At 35.8% G+C, this 23,523-nt stretch overlaps 1 protein-coding gene across 1 annotated transcript in view; it reads left to right on the top strand.

The window, feature by feature from the left end:
* Positions 1-225: 225 nt before the first annotated feature.
* Positions 226-23,523, top strand: part of CPEB2 (cytoplasmic polyadenylation element binding protein 2) — a 54,389-nt gene continuing 31,091 nt past the window's right edge. Inside the window, exons 1-4 of the mRNA XM_010294368.1 lie at positions 226-348; positions 2,308-2,586; positions 13,313-13,403; positions 22,410-22,460. Coding sequence (XP_010292670.1) covers positions 226-348; positions 2,308-2,586; positions 13,313-13,403; positions 22,410-22,460 — 544 coding nt within the window. The remainder of the gene's footprint in view (positions 349-2,307; positions 2,587-13,312; positions 13,404-22,409; positions 22,461-23,523) is intronic.

The following is a 23,523-nucleotide window of genomic DNA, read 5'->3' as shown; positions in this document are numbered from 1 at the left end:
CAGGTGGCGGGGCGGCCGCTTCAGCCGCGTCCCCTGGGCTGTGAGCGGCCCTCCTCGGTGCGCCGCCGGCTACCCAGGGACGTCGTTTCTTCTGAGGATGTGAGGAGCGGGTTTCCTCACGTAAAAGAGGGTAAACGCTCCTTCCCGTGTCAGGAGTTTCACCGTGAAAATATCCTCCTTGATCCCCCCGCAGTCGCCCGTAGCGAGCGCGGTGTCCCCGGAACAATGAGCCTGACAGCTCCGGCCGGCGCCGCCGGTGCCTGCTCGCCGGAAAGCCCCTTCCCCAGCCTCAAACCTGCCCTCGCACCCCCCGGGCGTGCTCGCTTGGATGGGCACAAGTCACCGAAAGTAGACTCAGATGGGAAAGCTGTCAACGTTGTCGCCTTTTGAGTAGATTTGCCCCACATTACTTGAATTTCTATCCAAAGACAGCGCTGTGTTTCAGGTTGCCACAGTTCTGCTACCGGTTTTAATCAAGCGGCATAACGATCCTGTGTTAAAATGGAAGTTTACCTTTCTTCCTGGATCAAAATGCTCATTGTAAGAAATGGGAGGGAGAAAAGCAGATCCACATTAATATTACCTGTTAACGCGTTATAACCACATCTTGCTTTGATCATCTGCTCGGTTATGAAAGGCCAAAGTTCTATAGGCCTCATCTTAGTTTTTCTTTCATTCTAGTATTGAATCCTGTCAGTTTTACTCGGTACAGCTGGGTTTGTGAAGCGTTTCTCTCAGAACTGGAATCTCGCATTAAGTGTGCCTGCCTGAGAACTAATTTGGGTGCATCGTGGTTAGGAGCTAGTTGCCCTTAACATCTATAGTAAACCTCTTCAAACAAATGCCAAAGCAGTTCTCCAGCAGTGAGATGTACAGGAATTTTCTCTCAGTCACAAGTTGTAGGTAAACAGTGCCATGACAGCATAGCTAGCAATATTAGAGCCTTGTTAACATTTGGCATTATCTCTTAAGGTTTGTTTCACAATAGAGTGCCTGCCTCTCCCAAAATTCCAACCAAAGTATTCAAGTTTTACAACATAATTATCTATAATTATATAGAATGGGATGTTTTCCTGATTACTTGACCAAAAATGGCTTTAGTGGGTTTTTTGTTCATTTTCGGGGAGGGGGGTGGGTGGAGGGTGCTGATGGTGATAAAATTTTAACTTTCTGTCTTCAGAAAGTTCCATTTTATGTAATACATAACGTATTGACATGCTTTAAATTTTTTAGTTACTAGAATTACAAACTGAGGGTTGCTTGCACCTAAGCGTAGAGATAAAAATACTGCATTTTGACTTCACAGAAGAACTGTACTTAGAGTATCTCTCACACACCCCACACCCCACCCCCATTTCTGTGTTTGAGAAAAAACCTTTCCAAGAACAGTCAGATTTGAGAACACTAAAGATAAATACTGTTCTTCATTGTCCGTCAGGCTCAGTGGGTCCACCTCTTGGTAGTATGACAACCACTATAGGTCACTTCTTAGCACAAGTTGTGGTTTAGAAATAAAAACTTCTCATCCTGTAAAATCTTCCCTCTAAAGACTGCTTACTTTTTCATATTGAGGAATATAGTGCACTTGTTAGCTACAGGAATACTTTATACCGCATCTAAATAGGAAAACAAAAACCCTCACCCCCCACCAGATTCCACCCTGCAGAATTCCACAGATAGTCCTGTTCATTACTCCAGAAATACTTGAGCAGTGGCTTCAGAATAATGCATTTTAATGTGGAAATATTAAGATAGCTCCTTCAAACAGATTCTCTGTACAGTACTCGTTGCTCTTGTATGGTAATACTGAGACAATGGTAGTCAAAATAGTGGGGGGAAAATATGAATCTGCTACCCAAATTTTAATTTTTAGATTTCTACTCACTGTAGTTAAGTACTGCTACTCACTGAGTTGAAATAATTACTGTTAGTAGAATAATCATTATTATTATTTTAGTAATTTTAGAAATTGACCTCTCTGAAATTCTTGTGTTATTTTTCTAGAGATCTCACTATATAATGCCAAATAATGTATCATTAAATGGTCTCAGGGTTTTTGTAACACGGTTTTACACCCTGGAATTGTTATACTGCATAGCTTTAAAGAATGCTGCCAGTTACTAAAATGGTAAGCTAAATTGCTTGCGTAAGTACTGCAGTTTTTTTGGGGGGTATATAGGGGAGTGGGAATTACAATTGTTTTTTATGATGCTGTGTTAAACTTTCTTCCTTGCCTCAGTAATGAATTCATATTTTAGAAACATTTAAAATATTTTCAAAATAATATAAATGAATCTTTCTTTTTAGCCTCTTCTGAAGCAGTCACCCTGGAGCAATCAGAGTAGCGGCTGGAGCACAGGAAATATATCCTGGGGAGGAATGCATGGCAGAGACCATCGTAGAACTGGAAACATGGGAATTCCAGGAACTATGAACCAGATCTCTCCTTTGAAGAAGCCCTTTTCTGGTAATGTCATAGCTCCTCCTAAATTTACTCGCTCCACTCCATCACTGACACCAAAATCGTGGATTGAAGATAATGTTTTCCGAACTGACAACAACAGTAATACTCTCCTTCCTTTGCAGGTAAGGATGATATGTAACTGGTGTGTTCATAGTCTTGCATAGCATTTTGTCATAATTAATTTCAGAGGAAAATTAAACAGTGGTTACAGCCCTGATACTTGGCTTGAAAACTGTATATTTCTATATCATTTTTAGTCCTAAATTGCAACTAACCCAAACATTTTTAATGTATTCAGCAATATATGATTCTTACAGTTAATGAAGAATACTGACTGTCAAGAAAAATAGAAACTGTAGCCACTGGCGCAGCAATAGAGCAAAACATGTTTAATCCAACAAGTATTTTCTGCCTGTGGTAATGCTCATATTCTTACAAATCCCTTGAAAACTCAGGATTTTTTTGTTCTCTTGTCCTTGTACATAGGTTTTCTTACTTCTGTAGATGGCTCTGAGTCTTTGTCACGTATGTTTTTTATTGCTATTCTAGGCTGACATTTGCATGTTAGTGAGATTTTTTTTTTTTTCCTCTACATTCTAGCAACTTTCATGTTAAGTTTTGGCTGGAAGCCCTGTGATTTAGAATTATTAAACAGGAGGATGTGTCTTAGAACTAAAGATTTGGGTTCACCTCCTGGATTTTGCCAGTGGCATCTTATGTGACTTTACGTAAGTCACTTAACTCCAGCCTCAGTTACCTGTTGGTAAAATATTATTTTTCCCATTCCTGCCTATATTCATTTAGTCATAACACTTCTTGTTAGCGGAGACCTTTATTATTTTGGATCCCAATCTCAGGTGCCACTCTGTTTCTAGTTTTTGCATGTTTTTTTTAAGTTACAAAGAAAGCTTGGGCAACTTACTTTAGAAATGATGCATTTTAAAATAGAAAGAAGATTATTCCATTAATTCTGTACATTCTTTAATTTTTGTTATGCCTATGTCAACTTTGTTTTTTGTCTCGTGCTGAGCCAATATAATCCAGCAAAAGTAAAAAAGATAATATGCAGAGAAAATAATTAGAATTTTTCTTTATCTCCACCCAAGGCTATTATGGTTGGGTTTTGTTAGGTTTCACACAGGGTAACCTAGAATTTCATTTGCCTTAATTGTGACCATATTTGAATTTGTACGGCTGTATTTGCATCAGTTAGCCAGCTAATCCTTAGGTAGCTGTAATAATGGCAGAAGGGTGCTCCCGAGGTTGGGATTTCCCGGTAGAGTTCCTGTTTTTCCTTACCATTTTGCTGGTGGAGTTCCATTTGGCACAAGAGGCCATGTCCTAACTCTATCCAGGTGAGCTCCGATACCTGCAGTATTCTTGAGGCTAGTGGTGACTTTTGGACATACCTAAATTCTGTTCCAGGTGTACTCATTGGACTTGAAAACTTAAGAGGGTTTGCCTGTACTGTGAAGACCTGCTCCATTAAGTAGACTTGCTAGCTGGAGTATTATAGTTGAATAGTTTCTGTATGGGTGGAAAGATGGGGAAAAAAGGTGCCATTCTTTATGTCTTCAACCTGATCTGTTAAGGAAAACAGAATACAGATAGGTAATGCTTTGCGGTGGAGGGCTCCAAGAATAGGTTGAAAGTAAACACTGAAGATGTTTGCCTAAGGAACAGGGTTAAAAATATTAATGCCATCATATGTTGAAACTGTAGCGATGTATCTATTGGATTTCATATGCAGCTGAGCACAAGTTATGAATATATTTACTCATTCAATATGCCTTACAGTCAGTATGACTATTGGAACTTAAAGAAGCTTCTACAGCTGTCATCTAATATAGATGAACTCATTTTATGTCTAAACAGAAGTCTTCTGCATTCCAACTGCAATCTAAATCATTCCTGTCTAGTAGGGTAGAAAAAAGTCCTTGCAATTTAACTTTATAATAAATTACATTAATGTTTCTGTTTGGGGTGGTTTGGCTTTTTTGAAGAGATGGTGGGCACACTTAACTGGTGTTGGTCTTACCTGTGAGCACCAGAGCCACCAATTAAATAGGCCTGTTTGTATGCCTATCTTTGTGCTGTAGATCTATCTATGCTTAAATCTTCCTTGCATGTGTAAAGTCGTAGTTGCAGAACACAGTAAAAATACTCCTCTTGATGGAGGGTTGCAGTGTTGTCTACTGCTATTGTGGAATCACTAGATTTTTCCATAAAATACTTTGCTACACTGAAATCATGTTATTTTTGAGTTGTTAAACTATTGTTAATATGGTTAATTCCTTGTGATGACTGTTATGTTTTGCAAAGTCATAATGAAGAAGTTAAATAGAGCTTGGAGCTTGTGCTTCTTTTCTTCAGGACTTGTGTTGGCAATTGCAATGCTGTCAAACACCCATCTTGCTAATTTGTACTGTGCTTGTCTCCTTCCATAAAAGGCTGAGGTATTTAGATTGAGGATTCTTAAAGATACAGTAGCAATTGCAGAAGATACTCAAAAATAGCAGTCATTAAATTTTGTGCCATTTGGAAAGTCTTGCATTGAAAGCATTTATGTGTACGTAGAAGTTACCTATTTCTTCCAGGCTTCCACAGCACAAATACATCTTAGCATGCATGTTGAATATATGCTGCATCATTCAGTTTTGCAGGATACTTTTCTGCATGATCACACATCTTTGTTTTCAGTGCCGTAATCGTTTGTATGGCAGGGGACAAAACACCTCTCCTCTGAACTTTTGCTAGCTCAAGCTTAGCAAATGAAAATCTAGCTTTGAAAAGCCAGTGTCCTCACTGGCTAGCTTTCTGTAGATCATTCATGCTCTGCTACCATTTTTTAAAACGGTATATATTTTCTGCTAAGTCCAAATGGCATTCAGCAGTGTCAGCTGTTCATACAGTTTCTGTAAAACATGTACCTGATGCAAACGAGATAAGCCACACAGGAATCTTACACAAATTCAAAGCTTTTCTTTATTCTTTGGTGTTTGCATTGATGGATGGTTTCCAGTATAGAACTGACATAAATTCTGGTGAGGGTCTTATTTCTTGGTATTAAACGAATATACCGGTGACAATGAATGTCACTTCTGTTAACTGAATAAGTAATTATGTGTATTACTTAAAGGGATGAGAGCAGATTTTCTGTACTTCATAGTTAAAACTGAAACATCTCCCACATGAAGTAGAATTTGCAGTGGCCACATTAGTTAGAGCAAAGCTGCTTTTGCTTACAGCAGTTATGAAGGACATCTTTCAGGGGAATTTTCCGAAGGTGAAGAGTTTTTGTTCTGTTTTTGAATAAAAGTAGTTAAACATCATGGCAACACTGATTTAAACATGAGCAAGTTAAGCCAATAGTCAGGTTTTTCTTACGTGACTCACTGTAAGAAGGCTCTTTTTTTTTTTTTTTTTCTTCCCTTAGCTTTTTCAGATAATACAACCTACCTCAAAGTTCTTTCATGGACAAAATTATGTCTAGAAGTTTAAGTTATGCCACATTGCTTGTACAATTACATGTACTTCATATAGGGAAGGGATTGTTGCCTTGTACTGGAATCATTAAGGAACAACTAGAAATCTTGTCAGTTACTCACACCATCTAATTTAAGCATTAAATTGAGGAGTCTATTTCTCTCTCCATAGAGAGAATATAGGCTGCCTGTTTAGATAATCTATTTCTCTAGAAGAACATATGTGCCACAACTGACCATGTACAGACCCAGGGATTCCAGTTTAGGCACTTATGTTGCACATCAAGAAGTTAGACAATATGAGTATTCTTTCTTGTTCCCTGGTCCACAGTACAAAAAAAAAAAAATACCGTGCAAAGCTAAAAACATATTTCTAATCCCAGATAGTGTTTTGTTTTTTCCAGAGGAAAAAAAAAAACATGCTTCAGGCATTTCTGTGGCCAATATGCAAGCACAGAAGTCAGTGTTTTGTATATTCTTTTTTTCCCACTTGCATTCCTTGGATGAGGAAAATAACTAACCATTTTTAACTTTTTTTTTAAAAATTGCAGTGTCTACTAACCCTATTTTGATTGCAAGCTTAATGTTTCTTAATGTCTTGCAAATAAGCTCACTAAAACCTATTACAATTTATTAATAATAGACTATTTAACTGTTTTAATTCTAGTAAAAACACTGCATTCTATGAACATGAATTTAGTTTCTGTGTCTCTTTTGAGTTCAGGAAATACACTGCATGTCCGGGTGTTTTTCACCTTGATTTGTCCTTCCTGTTTGTTCAAACAAACAGTACGTGATATGTTCGTGGTCCTAAAAGCTCAGCTTTATTATTCTACATTTGAATATAGCTTTCCAGCTGAGGATTTGTATGGTAAGGTACCATCTCTCACGAATGCAGATTTTTCTTTTTCTATTTATTATTCAAATGTGCTGAAGTTTTCAAGGAAAACAAAACACTTGCAAAGCACAATGAGTTTTAAGATTGTACTTCACTACAGGTGTTTATTTTAGATACTTAATTGAAACTGCTGTCACGTTGCTTCTGTCATACAATCACTTCCATTCATAGGATTTCAGATTCTCAGTATGACAGTTTTAGTACAGTTTAATAAATGTACCTTAACAGTTTAAATGCCTAATCCAGATGATACACATACCAGTCAATACTAGATTAAGAGCAAGTTGCTAAAATTGGGTTCTTAATGCCATATTTAGACTCCTAAATAGGTGGCCTGTTTCTTCAGAAATGCTGAGTGTTTGGCAGCTCACGAAGGCACTGGGAGTATCTAGCTGCTGAGTTCTTTTAGTCTTCAGGCTGGTGTAATTGTCCAAACACTGATTTGTAAGTCAGGCTTTAACAGTTTATATTTACTAAGGCAATACCTGCCACAGAACAGTATCTTCAGGATTTTTAATGCAGTAGATTGATTACCTGAGGATCATTAAATAACATACAAAAACAGCTATTTGTGGTTGAGTACCATACTGGGGGTATCTCTTAACTGGAGAAAATGGTCTACTGCCATGCTTCTTAACTTCAGCATCAAGACCTTTGAGTAAATAGTATTGGGAGCTGCACAGATGAACAATTCAAAGGAATCAATTAGTGGAAAGTTTGTGGGACTTACCATACAAATGTTTTTTATGGCTTTTTATGAACTAAGAATTCTCTCCTACTGTTAAAATTTGCTTCAGTTACACAGCTTATGCTATTAATGCAAGTCAAAATTAGAGTTGGGAAAATTCAACAAAATATTTAGCAGCTGTAATAGTATAGCAATGATGTAAATGCCAAGTAGGGTATCTCACCTCATTCTGTCTGCTAAAGCACGCTTGTTCTCTAAAGTTAAAATGAGTATGTTCTCACCTAAGAGTGTCCAAAACTACTTTTACCATATGGTCTGATGTATTTGTATTTACGTACTCAAGACTGTGCAGATATTGGGGGGGAGGGGTTAAAAAAAAAAGACCCCAAAACTCAAGAAAGAACCCAAAACTTGAATAACAGCTTCCCCTTCAAATGTCTAATTGTTCCTTTAGTTATTCTGTTGAAGCTGTTCATATACAAATCTTCTAGACTTGCCTCATAAGTCAATCTTGCCAAGCCTCTAATCATCTCCGTAATGTGTCTGGTTTGTTTCCAGTTTATGAATGTATATTGTTGAGCTGAAGTAATCCAGTATGGATACAGTACATGCTGTTGGGATTTTTTTGTTTGTTTTTAAATGCTTATGTAGTTGGAAAGTAGGTGTGTCTGCCACAGGACCTGTTCTTGCTGCATTTTAGGCTCAATTTAGCTAGCTTACATAGCTGATTGTGTCATTTTAACTTTAAAACACATTTGTTGTCAGGTTGACCATTCACAGATGTCTACCAGATATTATAGTTCATCTTTACCACTAATGACACCATGGAAAGTAACCAAGCAATTTCATGTGTCTACTTTAAGCCTTCCTCCTTGCTTTTTTATAGAGCTAAAATTGCAGTTAAGTCATAGGTTTTCATATTAAGTTTCTCATTTACACTAGTTATGGTTTCAACAAGGAGCTTATGATTATAGTATGTATTCACTAAAATGAGTATGTCTTGAAGTTTAGATGTTAGTAAAGAAGATATTTTAGAATATATAATGTACCTAATTGTTAGGTTATTACTGCTAACATTAAAACTGAATACTATATTCAGGTACTTTTTAAAGTCTGTGAATACTTTATTATTAAATCAGGTGTCACCTTCTAGTCTCAGAACACATTTTTGTTCAGGTCAGTTTTAAGGTGAAAATATGGAACTTGTTAACATTTTAGTTTGGAAAGGGATTTTTAAAAAAAGTTTCTTTAATGAGCTTTAAAAAATGAAGTTAATTCAGCAAGGTCAAAGCTACAGAATCTTTTTTGCAGCCAGCTAAGACCATACCCAAAAATATCTAGAGGCTTTATGACTTTTAAGTTGTTTCCAGCCCCCATCAGATAGTGCTACATTTCTTTAGACTATGAATGGGCATGTAAAGGATGATATTTTAAAGATACTTGCGTTTACTGAATTTAATACCTATGTTACAAGTCTAATTTTTTACTTCAAGTAGTCCTACAGATCAGTAGTTTAAAGCATGTGTTTAAATTTTGAAGTTGTTTAACTTCCTAACTACAAACATCTGGTTTTAGTGTTTGGGCTTAGCAAAATCGTATTCACTGTCAATAGTTTCTGTCCTTGTATTTACTTGATGTAGAAATGACAATATGTAAGCTTTGAGATGTGACTCTGAGTTTCTGCAAATGCTCAAACAGGATAATCTTTGCATAAATTGCATGGATATATTTAGTAGTCCTAAATCGATTGTGCCAAGAAGAATGATTTGTCCAACAATTTAGTGCTGAAACTTGCACTTCAGAGAAAGCTGCCCTCCTCCCATTCATTCCACATTTAGATGTATGGGGGGAGGACTTCTGAAATGCACACTCTGTAGATGTACTTCGCATGACGTTGTCAAAAAGTCCTAGCACTAACTCTTCTTTTATGGCTAGGATACTTTATGCTTCTCCTATATTGTGTAACTTTGTAAAAATTCAGAAGTAATTATCACTTTTCTGTAAACTTTCTTACATAGTCTTAACTTTTAAGTTGATGTGACAATTTGTCACTTAGCCATATACCTCTGAATCTGTAGGCAGTTATACCAAAACCACGTTTTCAATTCTGCTTTGTATGAATGCAGATGTGATTCTGGTACTGGAAAGGTAGGTAAAGCAGGATTGAAATACAGTTAAAAATAAATAAAAAGCTAGTGTGAGAATTCATAGTGCACGGGAGAAGTTAATTGCCGGCTCTGGAGAAAAAAACTAGCATTATGTTGTGACATTCCACTGAGATATGGACCTTCTGACACAGCAGTAGTTCACTTGCTTCTTAGCACAGGACTGATGAGCCACAGAGGTGAGGAAAATGCAAAATATTTTACAGGAATTCAGCCTTGACAAAAGAGGCTTCTGGAGTCAAGATGGTACAAAACTTGTATGAACTTATATGCTTATGTATCAATGCCTTTGTACTACTGATTGTCTTTTAGTTTCATTATTTCAGGATGGTTGATAAGCAGTTATCTTCTAAAACAACCTGGAACTAGGTTTAAAACAACATGGAAATAGTTCCAAGAATTAGAGCTATTTCCACGTTGTTTTAAAACTAGTTCCAGGTTGCTTCAGAGATAACTGCTTATCCACTGTGGTGAAGTAATGAAACTAAAGATAGTCCCAAGAATTAGGACTATTGCCCCGTGCATGGAAAACTCTCTAAAACAATCATGTTCAGTGATAGTACTTTTCATGCTTGTCCCAAAGATCGAGGAAAATCACAGTGGAAGTTTTCTGATCGAGTAGAGCATGTTGTAGTAGAACTGTCCCCTTTCAAAGCATCGTACTTTTTTTTTTTCTACAGCAGAACTTCTTAGAAAATCTTTGCTGATCTGCAAAAATTTTCTAGCAAGTTCTGCTGTAGAGATGAAAGCTTTATATTTGCATAGATGATAATTGTGCTCTTTAAAGATACGATGTACATATGGCACAAAGCAGTGTTTTAGCATTATAAAGCCTAGTTGCACAAAGGTTTAAAATGAACCTTGTACCCCAAAAATGACTTGCTCTTTTTGAGCCAGTTAAGTTTCAGATAATGTTGCTTTATAGTATGTAGCTCATCAGTGTGAATTCGAATAAATATTAAAATTTGAAGCACTGATTACCTAGATATTGCCCCAACTCACAAGTGGGTAGTGTGATGTGGATAGTGAGATAGCAGAATACAATTCTTGTATTTAAAACCTGCTTTACTTTAGTGTATTCACAGCATTTTTATATTGTACGGTCCATGCCTATTGCATGTTTCCACTGCTAGAAATGAAGTAATACAATTCAAAGAAACAAACCTTTTTTTTTTTTTAAGCTTTATAGACATGAACTTTCTCATGTGTAAAGAGTTTATTTCTTCTGCTTCCAGCAGCGTAAGACCTTTCACTTTGGATACACAAAACTTGCAAAACAGAGTGATGCAAGGGTGAAGGTACAATCATTGCACCATGTCAGCCAGTGGAGCAGTTTACAAATGAATCAAACACGTTATATGTTCTACTTTTCCAGTTCTCTGTAATATCCATGACCAGGTGGGCCAGTATTAGGAATTAACCATGATGGAGGCCCTTCTTCCAGGCTTCTGCACTGCAGAGCAAAGTTAAGTCTACAGTAATGACCATTTGCCAGACAGTCACATGTTATCGCAACATATGTATGTTTTATATATATATATAGCAGTGATCAAAAAATAAATAAGAAAATCTTACTTAGTGAGCCTGTAACGAAGATAGTGTCATGCATACAGTTCGGTCCCTTTTACCAATACTAGCTGTTTTCCCTTATGAGCTACAGGGGTAGCAAAGCATGTTTTCTCTTCACTCAGCATTGAGTTTTGAAGGAATGCTTGCTACCTACCAAGTACTTACTTCAGCTGAATTTAAGACTTCATTAAAAATCCTGATGAGATTCCTTCTGAATGCTAGGGCACAGTACGAAACAGATCCAGCTTTGTCACTGCTCACACCTTCCATAGAAACCAAGTTTGCTATGGTAAGCAGGTTCTTTTCCTTGCGCTATTGAGAAACAAACCTGCAAGGTCATGGAAGCAGATTAGTCACTTCAGTTTCATGCTGCTGCTTTTCAGAACAGCTAGAGAACTGAATTAAAAGCCAAACCAGTCCTAAAATAAGGCTGCTGTGTATTGAAATAGTACCGCTGACTTATTGGCACTCAAACCAGGTTGAAGATCACCTCACAAAGTGTCAAGCCTCATTTGGTCTGGGATATGACAGGGAGACAAGAGAAACTTACTTTTTTAATTTATCATTAAAATTATCTAAAGGCTTAAAAAAAAAATCTGGTCAAATGAACATAGCAGATTGCTTGCCCAACAGGAAATCATTACTCTTTGTAGTTGGTTGAGGGAGAGAGAGCTGAAAAAGTCTTCTCCCTCTTCATCCCAATGTTGTATCAAGTTGACTAACCTTTAGAAGAAAGATGAAAGTAAAATCTTAGTTTCATCAGGGCTTGTTTTGCAAAGCTGTTGATAAGTCATAGTTTCTCACTCATAGAGAATCTCTATTCCAAAGCTTGCTTTTTCACTCCCCAAACATGACGAATACTTGCTTGCTGAGGGACATAGCTTGAAATTATGTATGTTCTGCTGAACTGTCATGGAAAGTCACAGTGAGCGTGGGTCATAAGGTAACCTTCTGTGGCATCATATATGTGCTACGTGGATGGCTGCATCTTCAGGGAATTTTAATGGTCATAGGATGTGTGTGGTGTATTTCATCCTACTCTGTTGAATTACTACAGTGCAACCAGAGAGTAGACAACAGTAAAATTAAGGCATGATTACAGGATTGCTTTAAGTGCAATACAGTCCAGCCAAAGTCTTGCAAGTAGACGAGATTATGGTTTTATGCAAACTATTTTCAGTCTCTGAAGGTATACCAGAAAGACCAAAGAAGTTAGTCATCATCTTTTTTCTGTCTTTGTGACTTGAAGTGTATTAGAAAATGTGAGAAAATGTCTTAGTTGGGCATAAAATCAGTGAAAACATTTATTATTTATTATAATAACTTTTATATTTTTAAGGCATTATGGTAATTCTTACTAATCTTTATGTGCAAAAAATTGTTCGCTGTAAGGCTGATAATCTATTAGTAAGCTTTGTGGCATTTTCTTGTCATAGTTTAGCTTTATTTTCCAACCTTTAACCATTTATATGCTCACCCCTTTGTAACTCGAGTCTTTGTGTGCAAAGGGTCTCAGATTAACGACCCAGAAGCCAGGAACTGCAGTCTCAGCAGAGGGCTGAGGGCCCACGCGAGGTACTTAGCCAAGCACCAAGAAAATGCTTGCTTTCATGTGAGGTGACTGTCCTTCTTGTCCTGTAGTTCCCCACCTTACTCACTATTTAACTTCTGCATGAAATGGAACTGAGCTCTTGCAGGCATTTGTCTCCTTCATTAAACAGCCTAATGCTTAAGTCTGCTGTGGATCACTAGAACTGATTCAGGCAGTTCTGAAGAAGAAAACAGGCAATCACAGGCTATCAGGTGCATACACAGAAGGGTTCTTCACAGTCTATCTCTAGTTTTATATTTAAATACTATTAAACTTAGTGTTAAAAATCAGGTCTTACTGTTAATAAATTCAGATATCTTAAACTTTTGTATCACTGTCCATTTCCAGAATGTCTGAGTGTACTTTAGAAGGCACCTTTATCTTCCTATCAAGTTTCCTGTTAAAAAGTACAGAATTTGTATTCCAATACTAAGGATTTTGTTCTCTTTTAGGATCGAAATAGAATGTATGACACTCTGAATATGCACTCTTTGGAAAACTCCCTTATTGACATTATGAGAGCAGAGCATGATCCACTTAAAGGTATGTTATTATGCTAAATAAAAAAGGGTCATCCTTTCTGCATTTTTGAATTAATACTGATTGCTAATTTGGATTCTAGGGTCATATTAAATTAGCAAATGAATTATTTTCTCAACTGACGTGAAGGTCAATCTCAAGCTGTATTTTATTGAAAGCAGTGGTTTACAGTTGTTTAAAACTTAAGCTTTAGTGGGTTTATAGGTTTTTTTTCCTCTCCCCTCCATCCTTCCCCCCATGAAATTCATAGGTAATTTTATTTGAAATTTACTTCTCTGCTGTAGGAAATCCTGCCTCAGTTTGTAAAGACACACTGTGCTGTTAGGGGTAGCCAAAAGAGGGTGGGAGGGCAATCAAACCACTACCAATGTTAGCTGGTTAATTTTCCCTTTCTTTACAGTGGAAGCTGAAAAGGAAATTAAGTCCACTGATAAATTCAGTTTTTGTCCTTTCAAATATTTTTTCAAAGCCCCTGGAGGATAATAATGCATCTAGTTGTCCAGTTTCCTTTTGCCTGAAGAAGTCCAGAAACACACTTGCCTTTAGAATGCTGGTTCCTCTTACCCTTCTGGGCTCTGTTCAAATCATTTGGCCACAGCAGTAAGCACATAGCTAATATTTGTGGGCTTCAATTTTAACTCCTCTATTCAGTGTACAGTAACTTACTCTTTTGAATTCTGTTTTTCCATAGTTATTCTCAGGTGGAGTTTACCATTGAATTTTGAGGCAGTTTATTTGTTCTGATCAAATGTTACTTCATTTGTGTTGTTATAATTAGACTAACACAATCTAACTTTAATATCATCCAAGATTTTAGGCTTGCTTTGTAGAAATTAAGACTTAGTATTGAAGCAATTGAAAAAAAAGCCTCTTTTTTTTTATATCGTTGTTTACACTCATCCATTCTCCATTTATAGAGGCTCCTAGACTTAATATATATTAACCTTAGCACATAAGGGTCTGTGTTCTCCTAATCTGAAAGAGAGTTTACTAAAGTCTACTCATGGTTCTCTTAAGATCTGTAATCAATTAGACGACCTGTAGTATTCAGACAGCATGTAATAGTATTGTAAGATCTAGAATGTAAAGCCAAAAGTTTGGTGGTGTTTTTTCAAGGTGGAAATCTCTACAAAGCATCAGTAAGTAGGTAGCATTTAGTTAGCCAGTTAATTTTCCTCCTCTGGAAGATGAAATTACATTTTCTTAGATGTTCTTAAATCTGATCTTGTTGTCTACAGAGGATTCATTCCAGCTTTAACAGTTTTATCATTTAAGTCCATTATTAAATTCAGTTTCTGTCTGTTCTGCATGTTTACAAAACATTACTAAGTAACACAAAGGGGTTGAAGCCTGTGAACAGTTAGCCCCGTGGTAACTGCTGTGGACTAAAAGCATGCATATGTCATCAAAGACAAGGTAACTAGTTAGATCATCCCTGTTTCAAAGCATTGTTGCTTCAATTTGTCACACTCGCGTGGTTACTAATATTTATTTGGTTATCTGAACCTAAATCTACCATCAGGAAGGATATTAAAAGGTAGAGCTACTGTTAAGCACAAAATCAGAGAATGCAAATCTTCTATCGCAATATACTGTCATTGGCACCTCTCACATTCCTGAAAACCAATTGTTTCTTCACTTTTTTCTGTGCACACCAACATGACAAATGGAAGTGGTTGCTTTGTTCCTGTGCCATCTCGCTGTTTTCATTTTGGCTTTATAATGCAGAGGAGTTTTCAGAGGCATTGCAAGCACAGAAAAAGCCCATTTTTACTTCTATTAATCTCTTCCTATTCCATTATGATACCATATATGAAAATAATATATTTCCAATGACAATTTTTTCAGTGAGAGTAAGACAACACAATACTTTAAGATTTTAAAGTGAATCGGGTTCATACATAGACACTTTTGAAAAACACAGTCAAGGTTCCATACTTACTCTGTGCTTTCTAGGGACATGAGTATATGGTTTCCATCTACAGTTAAGAGTTTTTATTTTTTTTAACAGTTTCACCATCATACTCTTGCAGTGAAAATTCTCCTAAGTTTTATGTTTGAACTAAAACAGATGGAAGCCATAGATAGTGATGAATTCAAAGGAAATCTATTTTTTTTGTTCAAGTGCCAGAGAATAATGCACATGCCAACTGAATTTAAATACAGTAATTGTGTGCTGTTATTTCAACTGGTTGACTAAGATATTTTTTCTCTTTGGAAGTTATTATTTCAACTGAAACAGCTACATTATTAACAGTAAGACACGAGAAATGTTCCTTACTGACTGAAAATGGGAAGAAGAGTTCACATCTTAGAAGAGCCTTTTAGTTTCTCTCTACCCCTCTTCTGTTTAGTTACCATTAGTTGGCATTTCTGTAATTTCCTAGCAACTTTAACTTTTTTCCCCTGAAAACCGTGAAACACTATTTTTATTTATTTCAGTCTCTGTGGCTTTTCTTTTCACCACAGAAAATCTGACATTTACTTAAGAACCCGTCATATTTGCTTGCAGAATGCACAGGAGTAAGAATATTATCGTTATTTATTTTTTGTTCTTAATATATAACGTACTTTGTTGTAACTAAAGAATATTTTGTAACTAGAGACTATTTTTATGACAAGTTTTTAAGTAAATCTAAGCACTCAAACACAATGCCATCTTTTATATCTGACCGCAGCAGAAAAATGAAAGTCCCAGGAATTTTAAGCACGTGTTTCAGATTTAGCTGCTTACAATATCTGGAGTATGACTAAGCATCTTGTCTCAGATTTTGCACAATGCAGAACAGACACTGTGTGTACTAGCTCACAGCTTTAAGGTTTACATTTCAAGATCTATTTGAGAAGGAAGTCAAATTTCACCACTTTTGCTTTCATGAACTTGAAAAAAATTATTTCAGCTATGATTCACTGAAAGCTAAATATATGCCTGCAAAACAAATGGTTCATAGATGTATGGTTTTGGCTTCTCTTAGACAAAGTTTTGTCATTACTACAGACATGATCAAAAGAAAGAAGTAATTTTTAGTTTGCAGTAAGACATTTTTTCAATAGGGAGTAGATGCTTGACTTCACTAGTCATTGCAGCAAAGCTACTGATCATATTAAAATTAATATTTCCCATGCAGCTTTCTTGAAAGGCATTTCATAATAAGATATTAAGTAATGTTTAAGATCACCCCATCCAGTCAATGGAATATAAACTGGAATAAAAGTTAAAATAAATTAATTCATTTTTACGTCATTGTTCTTAAACACCCTTTTTATTCTTCTAATAGCTCTTAAAGCTATTTTGAGAGAATAATTACTGTACTGATAGCCTGAAATACATGGGGTTTGGTAGTATAACTCTTTTCCAGATGTACATCTTGTGTACTTGCATTTTTTTTTTCCTTCTCCTCCCCCAAATACCAATGCTTCTTGATGTTAAGATGCACAAAACTTGGGTTCTAGACATTTCAGAAACAGGAAAGCCAATACATGTGGGCTAAAACAGATTATGGGAAAAACTTAAAAGAAATGGTTATATTTTGCATGGAATATATATTAGAATTGAGAAGCATGTGATTTAATAGAATTTATTATCTACTGTTTTAAACATCTTTCGATTAAAGACTATAGTATTTTCCATGTAATTTAAGGGATTGTCTTTTTTAAGGCAAGAGTATTGAGTAAGAGTAATTGTACTCAATTTACAATTCAATTCTGTTTCCTGACCAACTCTCCCGTAGCTCTGCAAGCTAGATGTAGGACAGTACTGAATTTGAATTAGCCATAGCTATATTAGCAGGAGTAACAAGAAGGAATATTAACTTCATGTTGAATTTTTCTTCTGTTACTTTGTGAAGGGCAAACCAAATTTTTTAGGAAAGTTATAAATATTTTTGTGTAGCTAGTAATAAATACTAAAAGTAAACCCCTATTATTTGGCTTATCTGTGGGGAAAATAACTTGATGCACTTAGAAGTCTGACTTGCTTTTTCTTGGTTTTATTTTCCCTTTAAATTGGTTTAGTTTTGCTTTTCAGCTGTTACACATCTTTTAAAAGCAACCTGCTGGCGCATGCTCAGAAAAGCTAAGCTTTGGTGACTCAGCAACACAGTAGAGAATATTTTCTTTCTTTGCATATGGTAACTTTTGTTTTCAAAGAGATTTGTTTTATATTTTATGTTATGAAGCTCTAAGGTTTAAAGTTATGCAATTGCTTCCTTGAGTAATTCAAATTGTGCTCAGGTAAGAGTTTCTGAGGCTAAACAAAAAAAACTATGGAAAGAAAAACTTCACTCTTAGTCACATAAAAGGCATTGAAATTGTACATACAGATTGTTTCCCATTTCTGTCATAGCAGCTTTTTATGATAAAAGGATGTATTTAAGACTGATAGACTGATGTGCCTAGATAGATCGACTATCAGAGACAACACATTTGGCCTCGTTTTGACTTACATAATTCTTACACAAGCGTTTGAAAGTATAGTATCTAGGCTTTTTGTAACTAGGTGGTGTCCAAACATGGTTTTGTGCTGTTGTCTTAAGTACACTGTTTCAAAAACTGAGCGTTCTGAAACTGCTGCAATCCTCAGCCATTCACTGGTCTGCTAAAGTAGTTTGGGAAAAGCTTAATTTAGAAGCGTTTTCTCTTCTAGTCAGGAGATCTCTTGAAAAAAGGAAGATAGGAAAGGAATTTGTGATTCTCAGTCTCTTCATTCAACCATTTAAAACTTTTTTTTTAATTTATTTTTAAAATAAACCGGGGGGAGTAGACATGAAATATCAAAGTTGTGAAACTGTCAGCAATGTTTAAAGTGGTCGTTATACTTAATCTATCCCAAATGTTTTAATATATGGGGATTCCTCCAACAGTTTAGTTAAATAGGAGTAAAGTTTGCATTTCCAAAAGTAGATATGAATTTGCCTTAAAATGAGAAGTGAGTAAGCATGACTACATCTCTGTGCTGAGAAGAAGCTTACAAAAAATATAAATTTCCATCGCCCGTATTAGTAAAGTGAGATTACAGAAATGTAGCTAAAATTAAGTTTTTTACTCTTTCCTTATGGTTTGGATTAACAAGACTTCTAACAGGATTTAGTGGATAAATTGGCCCACCAAAATTTATTTACAAGCTTTTTATTTTTTCATGTCCTTGTAGACGAATAAATACATTGTGGGAAGTACATACCAGGCAGTTCTGTTAACGTTAATCACATACACATATGGGCTAAATATAATATTCTGCTCGCATAAGAAATGTTAAACATATCTGCTTCTTTGTAGCAATACTATTTTGAATTTAGCCATGATACATGCGAATTATTAATTAGCAGTAATGTGATAAAGTTGCAATTTCAGGTTTGCACAGAGAAAATTTCTGTAACATGAAACTGTGATGCAGTACTGTAATACTAGGCATTTATTTGTTCCAGATTAGCAGCACATTACTAATTTTGGATGCTATAGAGCTAAATTCTGTAGACAATCAGTGAAGTGATTACTTCTAATTTCTCAGGAATGGAATACGTCTATTACTTAAATATTAGATATTCTCTAACTAATTTGTTATTGATTTTAAACTAGTAAAGCATCTTAATATATTATTACAATTTCCTTTTTAAGCAGGCGGAGGCCACTGGAATCACTGGAATACTGAACAGTTTATATGAGTCTAGATTACTGACATTGAAGTAGGATGGGATTAGATAGGATTAATGGGGAGGGCAGTTCTTAAAATGATACTTTTTTTTAAAACACATCGAACAACATGCAGTGAAGATACCTGAATAGAAAGAAATATGATAGAAGCAAAGTAAATTGTTGTAAGATGGTACTCCCATTTTCTGTATTTTATATACTGGTATTTTAAGTGAGGTTTAATATTGTATATGTCCATTTAACTAGAATAATCTGTGAAAAAATAGCGTCATGTGAGCTCTCTGTAAGACTGATCTTGCACCCAGTTCCATGCAGAAAGTGTTCTGAATTTACATACATCTTTAAATTCAGATGGACACCATAGAAACACTGCATTTTGCTTCAACAGATTAATCTGGGGGATAAGAACCTAAGTTAACATAGCAGTGACTGTATTTTGAAAAAGTAAGCAAACCATCTACGTTAAAAATGTTTCTAAGGTTGTAAGTCCAACTACTAGACATAGTAGTAAACAGAAGTATTAAAGTTCACCAAAATGCAATAATGCAAAGTACAATATCATTGAAATAGTGATGTAAATAAGACTTAAAAGAACTCCAGTACAGCTGTACATGTACTGAATACTGTGTTACTCATTTTTGCTTTCTAACCCTCAAATCATTCATTACCTGAGCTAGCAAATCTCCGTAATGCAACAAGATTGGGTTTCTTTGTGTTCCTGTGATTCATAGGTCTTACGCTGCAGTAGTGGGCCCAGCTCCTTGGTGCACTCTCTCCCCGCTGCTTAATGAGGAGTGCTTTATTATTTCAACGTGTCAGATGCAGCTTATCTGTGAAGCTATAGGGGAAAAAAAGCAAAAGAATGCAAAACCAGAGTTGTAAACCCAGAATTTACTACCTTCTAGAACAGTTTTCCTCTCCAGGTGTTGACACTGGTGGGCTTCTTTCTCCTGTTAGGCCTTAAATCTGACCTCTTTTTCTGTAGTAATTACATGAAAAAATGTATCTTTTGTCTCCCTTGCTGAATAGGAAAAGAAGATAAATGTATACAGGCAGGGAGAAAGACTGTCACCACAGACTCTGGGAGCTTCAAGAGGACAGAATTATTTCTCGCAATTTCTATTGTTATTCCAGATAGATACAGCATTCTGATTTGCAAGCAACAGCTCGTATTGTTACAAGTATTTCTATAGCACCATATATGAATATGATGGTGACACTAAATAATCTTATAAAATCCTTGCTGCTAGACAAATGAGTTACCTTTATAGACCGAAGAACTAAGTAAAGCAAAGTGACTTGTTACACACCAGGCTGAGCAAACCAGTGGCAGCTCCCAGACTGCAATTCAAGGATGTCTTGTTCCTAATTCTTTCCCTGTTTTACCAGCATGCGTTGCTAGATGGGCAGAATATTTATAGTTCTGATAAACATTAGGTATAGCTGTAAATGTTCAGCGTGACATAAAAATTGGCTTGTATATTAAAACTGGACATCTTGAAGATAAGGAATGTGAAGACAGAGGCTCCTGCAAAGATTTTTTTTTTATCTTGCCTAAAGCCTGCTCAAAAATTCTGTAGAAGTTAGAGAAGACAGCAGAGTCCTTTTGGGTGGCATTCATTGCCTTTTTCCAGGAGGCTGCCCTTGCCCTTCACTGCTTTCTCCATACTTTTAGGTTCCAAAGCAAATAGTTCCTACCTAATCTGCAGGTGTTCCGATACCATCCATTCTTAAAATAATGAAATGTGTGGGAACAGAAATTATATGGGGCTGTATAAAAATCTTTTTGCCACAATGCCTGTAAATGATAAGGCTGAATAAAATATCCTAAATTATCTTAATCTTGCTATTTCGAAGTTTGAAGTGTAAGAGCTCATAATGTGTATTTTTTTTATAGTTTTTCGTAGAAAATTACCATGTTGCTTTCCTAAAGGGGAAGAACAAAACTTAAACCGACTTACAGATTTTCAGCAATGAGGTTTTTTATTTAACCCAAAGATGGTATCCCTTGGGACACAGGACTACTATTTCGAGAAATTTCCAGTTTTGCTGCTAATCACATGAGTTTACCAACAGTAGGGAAGAAAAAAACCCAGTGTACGACAGGCATTGTTAGGCAGCCTTAATATATGGATTCCTGATTTGGTTTTCTGTCTTGTCCCTGTCGTGTGTGTCCCCCCCCCTTTTTTTTCCCCCCCCTGCTTTTCTTTTTGGAAGGAGTGAGTCTTACTAGGGTATGACAGTGTCTTACTAATACTTAACTCACATCTTGCAAACCATCTGCATATATATTCCCCGTTAAGCCTGATGTTCTAAACATCCATTGTGTCCAGACTGGATTCTTCTTTATACCTCCGCAAACATTCTCGTTTCCTCCAAAAGATTTAAATGTTTAAGATACAGTATTTTTTATATATGCTTATGGATTATAAGCAAGTAAGTATGTTTTAATAGCAAGATAGATGGAAATGTAGTTTTTTGCACATTAAAGCATACTTCTTCCAAACACAGCAGCTATTGTAAATGTCTCTCTAGGTCAGCGAGCACTGCTGGTATGTTTGCAGCTTCCTGTAAACAGAAAACGTCTCCTTTAATAAAAAGGAATTTGCAGTGAACAGACACTTCAGCTGTGCATTTTAAACCATTCATTTAAGTGCTAAAGTGTAACATGCAAGCAATGTAGTAAAATGCAATATTTGAAAAATTCTAATATCAGGATATGAGGTTTTCATGTAATTTTTATTCAATGTAAAATGTTGAAAATGTTATCTATCATATTCTTTAACTTTGTTAATTCTGTAGATAAAGCAGTACTCCACATTTGCCAGACTTACTGAAAAATATTACATACAATGGTTATATATAATACACCAAGACATGGTCATAAATTGGTTAATAAAATTTTAATGCCTTAATTCCTATTAACATGATTTTTCTTAAATTGATTCAGTAGAGAAGCACTAAGCTGTAGAAATGCCGCTCTGTTAAGCAATGTGCATAGTACAGTTATTCACAGTCACTATGAAAGAGAAGACTAAAGTAGTCAGCACTATTTCTGGGTGTCATGAAACAAAAAGTGGCTTTATCCTATTGGAGCTGATCCCAAAGCACATTGCAGATCTTATGACCAGAGAATTAAGGTTAAGAAGTCTGTTCTTGTCAGCTTTAACTTGGGTCAAGGGTATTGTTGGTTAATGTGCTTGGAGTTAAATATTAGCTCTTTATTTCCCTTAGGCAAACTGGAAATATAGTTTATATTTAAATTCTAAGCAGTGATTTTTTTCATTATTTTTTCTAGCATAATAGCTAAAACCTCTGCATTTGTTTTGTTTTGTTCTTTGGTTTTTGTTTTCTTTTAAGGTCGCTTGAGTTATCCGCATCCAGGGACTGACAATCTTCTGATGTTAAATGGTAAGTGCTAATCTTCTAACAGTTTCTAATTATCTCTAGCTTAGCTTAAATCTGACATGTTGGTATAAAATTATACTATTATATTCTGTTATTGAATTACTTGCCTCTAGTCTTCAACACTGATGGGACTGTTGCCATTTTTCAGAGTTGAATGGCAAGAGCTAATCTTGCAACAGCCTTTCATTATATCTAGCTTATTTGAAATCTGAAATGGTTGTAATGATGCACTATTCTTTTTTGTACTCAAGCAAACCAGTGGTATGTTCTCCAAAGATCGGCTAGAAATCTATTATACAGAAACAGGGATTAGAAAAATAAGAAGGCCAGGAAGGCATGTTTTTCTATCTTGTGTAAATGAAGGGTGAACTAGATACTTTATATTATACTTACGGGAAATAACATTTTATTTTTGTAGGGTTTTTTGGAACTGGCTTTGTCAAATATGTTTCTAACTGTGAAATATGCTGAAGTTAAGAGTTCATGTTCACGTCCCTCTCCCAGTAGGTCAAACTTCATGAACATCTGCTACTCAGTGAAGGCATGAACTTTAGCCTTTGTCCAAAGCTAAAGAAGGAAGCAGAGCTTGGTAATCCATCTAAGTCAATAATAAATCAGAGGTTTTGCACACAAATGTTTTCTACATAGGGAAAAAATAGAACTATAAAGCCACAGCTTCTCTAGATTAGAAAAAGTGGAAGCTGTTGTACACAAAGCACGTACACTTTTGTCATTGACTTGATGGGTCTAAATGTTACCAGTAGAGACTGAAGTATTTTTTAATACTTCAGTCAGAATAGTTATTTCAGGTTTGTGGACCTCTTTTTTTAATTGCCTTACCCTTCTGCAGAGTCATTTACATTTGTGCAAATGGATATAAGATGTAAAAAATACCTATCTCCCTTCTGTAGCACTGAGCAACTGTTTAAAAATTTAAGGAATTCGGGTTTAGCTTTATACCCAGTAAAGGAAAAGTACTGCACAATGAGCATTTGAAGATTGGTATTGAATAGTTTCTTATTGAATAGTTCTTTAAGATAATGGAGTATTTTGAAAAGTGTAAATA

Source organism: Phaethon lepturus, unplaced genomic scaffold (genome assembly GCF_000687285.1).
Source record: "Phaethon lepturus isolate BGI_N335 unplaced genomic scaffold, ASM68728v1 scaffold9289, whole genome shotgun sequence".
Classification (NCBI taxonomy): domain Eukaryota; kingdom Metazoa; phylum Chordata; class Aves; order Phaethontiformes; family Phaethontidae; genus Phaethon; species Phaethon lepturus.
Note: the sequence above shows the minus strand (reverse complement) of the source record. Positions and strands in the feature narration are given on the sequence as shown.